This window comes from Babylonia areolata, chromosome 32, assembly GCF_041734735.1.
Source record: "Babylonia areolata isolate BAREFJ2019XMU chromosome 32, ASM4173473v1, whole genome shotgun sequence".
NCBI lineage: Eukaryota > Metazoa > Mollusca > Gastropoda > Neogastropoda > Buccinidae > Babylonia > Babylonia areolata.
In genome coordinates, this window is record NC_134907.1 from 3,401,010 (window position 1) to 3,411,009 (window position 10,000).

The following is a 10,000-nucleotide window of genomic DNA, read 5'->3' on the forward strand; positions in this document are numbered from 1 at the left end:
TCCACACATATTCACTCGCAGGCAAAAAAATGAAGAAAAAAAAAACCCCCAAAAAGAACAAGAACAAGAAGAATACCATTACTACTGCCTGTCTCTCCATCCCTCCCACTCAAATCCCCTCACCCCCTCAACACACAAACCCCCACCCTTCCCCTCTCCCTCACACCCCTACCCACCCCCCTAAAACCCCTCCTCCCTCTCAAACCCCACCCTCCATCCAAACAAAGGGCGAACAACTCACGGAGCAGGACCGGCACCGGGGGGCCCAGCGGCAGACTTCCGCTGACGAACCTCAGACTCTGAGGCAGGGGAGGAGGCTGGTTTGATCAGTTCCTCGCGGGGGGAGGAGGATGGTGGAGACCCCTCCTTCTTCCCCGCTCCACCACTGCTGGCTGCGGAAGGGGGCACAGTCTGGGCGCCTGGCTTCTTGGCGTCCACCTCACCTGATGGTGTGTCCACAGAGCTCTCCGTTTCTGTCAGACAGGTGGATGTGTTAATTGTTGGTGTTTCTGTGAGATTTCTGTCAGGTGAATGTGTTGATTCTGTGAGACGGGTGATTGTCTTGATTCTGTGAGACAGGAAAATGTCTTGGTTGTCGGTATTTCTGTGAGACATGTGTATGGTTTGATTCTGTGACACAGGTAAATGTCTTGATTATAGGTATTTCTGTGAGACAGGTAATTTTTTTTATTCTGTAGCACAGGTAAATGTCTTGATTGTAGGTATTTCTGTGAGACAAGTAAATCTCTAATTGTTTGTATTTCTGTGGGACAGGTAAATCTCTGATTGTTGGTATTTCTGTGAGACAGGTATCTCTGATTGTTGGTATTTCTGAGGGGTTAGGGGGTGCACGGGAGGGGTAGTACCTCTAGAGGGGGGGCTTGTCACACTCTTCCGGGAGTGGTTCGTCCTCTATTGGTCCCCACCGGCACCCAGCTCTCACCTATGGGTCCTAGAAGCTGCAAGCTTGCGGCGGCGCCCAACCCCCAGGCAACGGCTTTGACAGGCTGGCTAAACTAGGTGAGGGTAGCTGACGGGTCTCAAACCCTCGGTGAGTTAGGGCTCGTCTACCCAAGCATGTGAAGACTGGATCCGGCAGACTCTGCTGAAGAAACCTTCATGGTTCAACGGAGAGGTAGGCGGTTGCAGCAGAGCACTGTGGAGTGCTGAGGGCAGGATGAGGCACATAGGACATCCTGGTCATCCACTGCATCCATTTCCATCTCCAGTCATCTTGACTTCGTCTTGCCACTGGATACAGACGGTCTCGGACAAGAGAGTGAGGTCGTTTTTCACCGACTGGAGCAGCGGTGGAGATCGGCAGGCCCCTGAGCGACTGAGCAGCCCTCTTCAGGACAGCACTGCTCACCTCCATGGCATGAGGAAGGGGTTAGAAAAGGTGCCCTAAACATTGCCTCCTCCACACCACCCTAGTCAGCATACCGCGGCTGACGGGAACCCTACTCAAGCGGTCGACACACAAAAGAAAGAAAAAAGAAAACAAGGAGCACCCCATTGACCATTGCCACATGGAACGTGCGTACGCTTCTGGACAGAGGCGACTCAGACAGACCACAGAGATGCACAGCACTCATTGCGAGTGAACTAGCCAGGTACAACATCAACATCGCTGCCTTAAGTGAGACCAGACTGGCAGAAGAAGGCAAACTCTTCTTTTGGAGTGGTCGTGGACCTGAAGAGAGACGTGAGGCAGGAGTTGGCTTTGCAGTGAAGACAACCCTCGTTGGCAAGCTGGCTGGCCCCCCGAAAGGAGTGAACGATCACCTGATGACAATGAAACTCCCTTTATGCAACAGGAAGAAGTTTACCACCATTGTCAGCACCTACGCGCCCACCATGACCAACCCGGATGAGATCATGGACAAGTTCTACGAGGACCTGAACGCTGTCATCACTACTGTTCCCAACGCAGACAAGCTCAACATTTTTGGTGACTTTAACGTGAGAGCTGGCTGTGACAGCACCTCCTGGGAAGGAGTGATTGGGAAGCATGGGGTTGGCAACTGTAACAGCAATGGCCAACTACTTCTCCAGACATGTGCCGAGCACGACCTTCTTATCACAAACACCGTCTTCTGCCTCCCTACCCGTAACAGGACGTCATGGATGCATCCTCACTCTGGGCATTGGCATCTCATCGACTTTGTCATCGTCAGGAAGAGGGACAGGCAGGACGTACAAGTCACGAGGGCCATGTGCAGCGCCGAGTGCTGGACAGATCACCACCTTATCGTCTCCAAACTCAACCTCCGCATCCAGCCCAAGAGACAGCCTCAGGGCATGAAAGCACCCAAACGCCTGAATGTCAACAAGCTGGAGCTAGGCAACATCTAGCAGAGCTTTGCTGACACCCTGGAGGAACGCCTTGAGTCCACCGTGCTGGACAACCAGAATGTGGAGGCAGCATGGGGTGCACTGCATGAGACGGTGTACAACACTGCCATGGAGTGCCTGGGGCCTTCTGCCAGGAAGCACAAAGACTGGTTTGATGAGAACTGCACTGAGATCAAGCAGCTGCTAGAAGACAAACGCCAAGCCTACAGAGCCCACATTGAAGATCCCAAGTCACAGTCAAAGAAAGACATACTGAAGAGCGCACGCAGCACCATCCAGCTGAAGTTGCGGCAGATGCAGGATTCCTGGTTGAGCAACAAAGCTGATGAGATCCAGGGCTTTGCAGACAGGAACGACATGAAGAACTTCTATAACGGCTTGAAAGAAGTCTACGGTCCCACCACCTCTGAATCTGCTCCACTCCTCAGTGCTGATGGTTCTACCCTAATCACTGACAAGGACGGGATCCTTGAGAGATGGGCTGAACACTTTGACAGCGTACTGAACCGCCCTTCCACCATCAATGATGAAGCCATCGACCGACTCCCCCAGGTGCCAGTCAGTGAGTCGTTGGATGCCATTCCAACTTTGGAGGAGACCCAGAAATCTATCCGTCTGCTATCCAATGGCAAAGCCCCTGGCTCAGACTCCATCCCAGCTGAGGTCTACAAAGAAGGTGGTATGGCGCTGACTGAGAAGCTTCATCAGCTGTTCCAGCTCATCTGGCAGCATGAGGCAGTTCCACAGGACTTCAAAGACGCTTCCATCATACACCCGTACAAGCGCAAAGGAAATCGTCAGGCCTGTGACAACCATCATGGAATATCCCTGCTGTCCGTCGCAGGCAAGACTGGCCAGAGTGCTACTCAACTGTCTCATAGCGCACCTTGAGCAAGGTCTCCTACCAGAGAGCCAGTGTGGCTTCCGGAAAGAACGTGGGACTATTGACATGGTGTTTGCTGCCAGGCAGCTCCATGAGAAGTGGCAGGAACAGAACGCCGACTTTTACTCCACCTATGTCGATCTGACCAAGGCCTTTGATACTGTTAGCAGAGATGGCCTTTGGAGAATCATGGCGAAGTACGGATGTCCCAGAAAGTTCATCACCATCATACGGCAACTACACGATAGGATGCTGGCCCGAGTCGAAGACAACGGAGGGACTTCAGAACCATTCCCTGTCTCCAACAGAGTCAAGCAAGGGTGTGTTCTTGCCCCCACCCTGTCCAGTCTCATGTTTTCAGCCATGCTGACAGATGCCTTCAGAGATGCTGACGTAGGCATTGGCATCAGGTACCGCACAGATGGCTCACTCTTCAACCTCAGGAGGCTTCAAGCAAAAACCAAGGTGAGGACAGACACCGTCAACGACTTCCTGTTTGCTGATGACTGCGCTCTCAACACTGCCTGCGAAGCTGACATGCAACACAGCGTCAACAAGATCTCTGCTGCCTGTGACAACTTTGGCCTCACAATCAGCACAAAGAAGACTGAGGTGATGCACCAGCCAGCTCCAGGAAAGCTTTACGTTAAACCAAACATCTTCATCAATGGGCAACAACTGAATGCAGTGGACAAGTTCACATACCTGGGCAGTACACTCTCTCACACAGTTGTCATTGACAACGAGGTGAATGCCAGACTTGCCAAAGCCAGCGCTGCCTTCGGCAGACTCCATAAGAACGTTTGGAACAGGAGAGGCATCACCCTGGAGATGAAGCTCAAAGTATCCAAGGCCATAGTTCTCACCACACTGCTCTATGGATGTGAATCATGGACGGTCTACAAACGTCACGCCAAAAAGCTGAACCACTTTCACACCACCAGCCTCAGAAAACTTCTCGGCATAAAGTGGCAAGAGAAGATCCCTGACACAGAGGTGCTCACTTGTGCAAACTTGCCCAGCATCTACACCATCTTGATGCAGGCCCAGCTGCGCTGGGCAGGCCATGTAGTTCACATGCCAGACCACCGGCTCCCCAAGAAACTGCTGTACAGCGAACTCCAACATGGCAAGCGCTCCCATGGAGGCCAAAAGAAGCGCTTCAAAGACACTCTGAAGGCCTTCAACATCAGCCACGACACATGGGAGCTAAATGCAATGGACAGACCAAAGTGGCGTTCACCTGTCCACAAAGGCGCCAAATCCTGTGAGGCCAACAGAATCGCTGCAGCAGAGCAAGGCAGACAGGCCAGGAAAAGCAGTGCCAGCAAGTCCCTGACAGCCGGCACCATCCCCTGTCCACACTGCGTCAGAACCTTCCGGGCGCAGATTGGCCTGACCAGTCATCTGCGTACCCACAGAGCCCAACCCCCCCACTCCCAGGATGACTAGATGGTCCTCGTTGATCCCGACAGACGAACCACACATTTCTGTGAGACAGGTATACCTCTGACTGCTGGTATTTCTGTGAGACAGGTAAATCTCTGATTGTTGGTATTTCTGTGAGATGAATAAATCTCTGATTGTTGGTATTCCTGTGAGATGGATAAATCTCTGATTGTTGGTATTCCTGTGAGATGGATAAATCTCCAATTGTAAGTATTTCTGTGAAACAGGTAAATCTCTGATTGTAGGTATTTCTGTGAGACAAGTAAATCTCTGTTGGTATTTCTGTGAGACAGGTGAATGTCTTAACTGTTGGTATTTCTGTGAGACAGGTGAATGTCTTAACTGTTGGTATTTATGTGAGACAGGTGAATGTCTTAACTGTTGGTATTTCTGTGAGACAGGTGAATGTCTTAATTTTGTGTATTTATGTGAGACAGGTGAATGTTTTCATTCTAAATGAATCTAAATCAACCACCCATGGGCAGCATACATTTGGCACACTGAAAAAGAACCCACAGCAACAAATACTCTGCAGAAGAAGATCCACTCTGATACAGTGATAGGCACACACATACACATGCATACACTCTACACCTGACCAGCAGGTTGTGTTATGCTGCTGGTCAGGCACCTGAATAGCAGATGTGGTGTATATAGATCTGTCTGAAGCACACAAATATACAAGCATGCACTCAAAGCCTAAGTAGCAAACTGGGCTATGCTGCTGTCTGGTATCTGAATGGAAGATGTAGTGTGGCGTATATGGATTTTTGTGCCAAAACGCAGTGTCACCTCCTTGAGAGACGGAAACTGTTATGGGAAACGTCAGAAACACCAGTGCTGTACAATTCTCTCTCACCATCAGCCGGCTTGTCTTTCAGCAGATTCTCGTTCTCCATCCATTCCGGGTTGGCTTCTGGCGTCAGCACCTGTCAGGTGTAGGAATACAGGTACATCACAGTGTCAATGTAACAATATATAGCAACACAGACTCACACACACATGCACACCTGTCAGGTGTAGGAATACAGGTACATCACAGTGTCAATGTAACAATATATAGCAACACAGACTCACACACACATACACACCTGTCAGGTGTAGGAATACAGGTACATCACAGTGTCAATGTAACAATATATAGCAACACAGACTCACACACACATGCACACCTGTCAGGTGTAGGAATACAGGTACATCACAGTGTCAATGTAACAATATATAGCAACACAGACTCACACACACATGCACACCTGTCAGGTGTAGGAATACAGGTACATCACAGTGTCAATGTAACAATATATAGCAACACAGACTCACACACACATACACACCTGTCAGGTGTAGGAATAAAGGTACATCACAGTGTCAATGTAACAATATATAGCAACACAGACTCACACACACATGCACACCTGACAGGTGTAGGAATACAGGTACATCACAGTGTCAATGTAACAATATATAGCAACACAGACTCACACACACATGCACACCTGACAGGTGTAGGAATACAGGTACATCACAGTGTCAATGTAACAATATATAGCAACACAGACTCACACACACATGCACACCTGTCAGGTGTAGGAATACAGGTACATCACAGTGTCAATGTAACAATATAAATCAACACATACTCACATACACATACACACCTGACTGGTGTAGGAATACAGGTACATAACAGCATCGGAGTATAACAATATATAGCAAAACACACACACACACACACACACATACACACACACACATCTGTCAGTATGAATACATGTACATCACAAAATCAGAGTATAAAAATATATAGCACACACACACACACACACACACACAAATGACCAGACCTGTAGATGGAGCTGTTGGACTCTTCAGTCTTCAGAGGGAACTAGAGCAGAGAGAGTGACCTACCCTGAGGCCCACAGTCATGTAGATGGAGCTGTTGGGCTCCTCAGTCTTCAGGGGGAACTTCTGGTCCTGCACCATGTCCTCCGCCCCCATCACCTCCTTGAGGCGGATCGTCGTCTCTCCGATCGTCTTCTTCGTCTTGCTGTCACGCACCTGCACAAGCAATACAGTACAATACAATGCAACATAATAAAACAACACAATGCAATACAACAGAAGACAATGCAATGCAGTGCAAGGCAATGAAACAACACAACATAATGCAAAACAACACAACACATGACACAACACAATGCAATGCAATACAATGCAAAATAACACGACACATGACACAACACAATACAATGATACAATATGACAACAAAATACAAAACAATTCAATACAATCCAATCCAATACAGTGCAACACACCACTATCCAATGCAGTATGACACAATAAAACACAACAAAATACAATGCAATACAACATAATATTATCATACAGCACGATACAATGCAATGCAACACAATACAAAACAACACAATACCATATGATACAACACAATACAATGCATCACAACACAACACAACATGATACATTGCAACACAACACAAGGCAATACAATACAATGAGATGCAACATGACACAACACAATGGCAATGCAATGCAATGCGATGCAACATGACACAACACAGACAATGCAATGCAATGCGATGCAACATGACACAACACAAAGACAATGCAATGCAATGTGATGCAACATGACACAACACAGACAATGCAATGCAATGCGATGCAACATGACACAACACAAAGACAATGCAATGCAATGTGATGCAACATGACACAACACAGACAATGCAATGCAATGTGATGCAACATGACACAACACAAAGACAATGCAATGCAATGCGATGCAACATGACACAACACAAAGACAATGCAATGCAATGTGATGCAACATAACACAACACAAAGCAATGCAATGCAATGCGATGCAACATGACACAACACAAAGACAATGCAATACAATGCGATGCAACATGACACAACACAAGGACAATGTAATGCGATGCAACATGACACAACACAAAGACAATGCAATGCAATGAGATGCAATGCAACGACTTTTGAAAAGCCAACAGCTGTGTCTTCTTGATATCAAACTTCTGGTGGTTGGAGTTGGTCAAAAAGAAGTGAAAGTTTTCCTGTGCATGTGTGTGTGGTGCGCGCGTGTGTGTGAGAGTCACTTCAATGCCGAGGTTCTGGTGGTTGGGGTTAGCGAAAGGAAGCAGAATTTCTGTGTGTATGTGTCTGTGTGTCTGTGTGCATGCATGTGTCTACGTGTGTGTGTGTGTGTGTGTGTGTGTGTGTGTGAGAGAGAGAGAGAGAGAGAGAGTCACCTCAATGTCAAGGTTCTGGTGGTTGGGGTTGGCCACAAAGAAACTGAAGTTCTGTGTGTGTGCGGGTGTGCTTTAGGTGTGTGTATGTGTGTGCGTGTGAGTGTGCGCGTGAGAGTGTGTGTGTGTGTATGTGTGTGTGTGTGTTTGTGTGTGTGTGTGTGTGTGTGCATGCGTGTGTGCATCTGTATGGTTGTGTGTGTGTGAGAGAGTCATCTCAATGTCGAGGTTCTGGTGGTTGGGGTTGGTGACAAAGAAGCATAAGTTCTGTGTGTGCGTGTGCTTTAGGTGTGTATATGTGTATGTGTGTGAGTGTGTGAGTGTGTGTTTGTGTGTGTGTGAGAGAGAGAGAGAGAGAGAGAGTCACCTCAATGTCGAGGTTCTGGTGGTTGGGGTTGGCCACAAAGAAGCGGAAGTTCTCCTCCCAGCGAGGCTCCGTGGTGGCGTTGCGCACTTTGCTCTCCTTGGTCGTCTGACCCAGCGTCAGCACAACGTAGGGCGACGGCTCCAGCAGTGTCTTTTTACCGCGCTGAAAACAAAAAAAATGTTTTTTATTCATTTATTCATTTTGTTAATGCTGTAGTCCAATACTTGAAAGTTTAAAATGTGAAATATGTGTTACTTTTGTCACCCTCCCTCTCTCTCTCTCTCTCTTAATCTGTCTCAGAAATTATAATGAAAAAAAGAAAACAACTATGTGTGTCCAATAAATGAAAGTTTAAAACATGAATATTCTCTCTCTCTCTCTCTCTCTCTCTCTCTCTCTCTCGTTCGTTCGTTCTCTCTCTCATACTGAAACTAAATACCAATAAACCATTTTGTCAAAATCAAAGTAGGAACAAACTTCAAAGAAAAAGAGGGACTTTGAAAAACACAACTTGAACGCTCTCTCCCTCTCTCTCTCTCTCTCACTGTATGTTCATCTCTGAACTATTGAATTTAGAAAAAAAAAAAAAATTCATATATTTTTTTTAAGTACCCCGGTATGCCATTTTAATAGATTTGGGTCACTTCTTGGAAAAAAAAAAATTGCTGACATGCATGTCTTCAACATCTAATTCCAGCAATCTAATAAAATGATGGAAACACCAGCCGCCGTGGCGAAGTGGTTAGCGTCGCGGACTGACGGCTGGGAGGACGCGGGTTCAAATCCCAGCGGAGGTGGGTTTTTCGGACCGTGGCCGGCTCCTACCCAGAGTCGAGTGTGCTGTGGGCTTAAATGGGGAGACTGGGACCACACAGTCGAGTGTCATCCACTTCAAGGATGCATCTTTGGGTGTGTTGCTCTAATTACCTGACCAACACTGCAAGTGTCTGTATCTCTCGGGCCTGGTTAACGCCGGGATATCATTATGACAGGAAGTGTAGAGTACAGTCTTGTCACGCAGTCCCAAACCAAAATGGACCTCCATAGCAATATCGTCATCATCATCCTCCTCCTCCTCCTTCATCGTCATCAATATAAACAAAATAGTCTCAAAGTCTGTGGCCTTTCATGCCCTGCTCTCATGGTGACCTCAGTTTCGATACCCCTCCACTTCCATGCTTGGGGTGAGTCCTGTCAATGTCGTCAGTGTCGGCAGATTCATGGGGGGCTGTTGTTTGAGGGACGTGGTGGCGGTCTCTACTCTGGGAGAGACGCTCACTCAGTCTGGCTCCGCGACTAAGCCATTATTGTCGTTAGTAGGGGGCTTAGTAGGTGTTGTCCTAAGTACGTTAAAACAGAACAGGCACCACTGAACACCACCGAAGTGACTCAGCAGCAGTGCAGGGTCTCCTCTGGCATGTGACCTCCAGGCGACCTAACATCGATGGTTCCCTGTGGACTGCTGATGCTGGAACTGCGACGGACGAACCCGGGTGTGGCCGTGTAAGGGGGAATCTAAATGAGCGGCGTGGGAGTAATGCCACTGAAATGGCGCAGATGATGAGGCAGCAAAAAAAAAAAAAAAGAAAAAAAGGTGGAAACAGCAAAGATAATGACAACAGTGATGGTGATACTCATCGCAAAAACCAACACCAACCACC

The 10,000-nt window shown here is 47.9% G+C and overlaps 1 protein-coding gene across 2 annotated transcripts in view; it reads right to left on the reverse strand.

Moving 5' to 3' along the window:
* The window catches only part of LOC143276586 (extended synaptotagmin-2-like), an 85,786-nt gene that overhangs the window by 19,512 nt on the left and 56,274 nt on the right, over positions 1–10,000 (reverse strand). For both annotated transcript variants that reach the window (XM_076581186.1, XM_076581185.1), the window contains exons 15-18: positions 8,340–8,501; positions 6,596–6,745; positions 5,547–5,616; positions 242–473 (exon numbers count right to left, since the gene is read on the reverse strand). In XM_076581186.1, the coding sequence (XP_076437301.1) occupies positions 242–473; positions 5,547–5,616; positions 6,596–6,745; positions 8,340–8,501 (614 nt within the window). The remainder of the gene's footprint in view (positions 1–241; positions 474–5,546; positions 5,617–6,595; positions 6,746–8,339; positions 8,502–10,000) is intronic.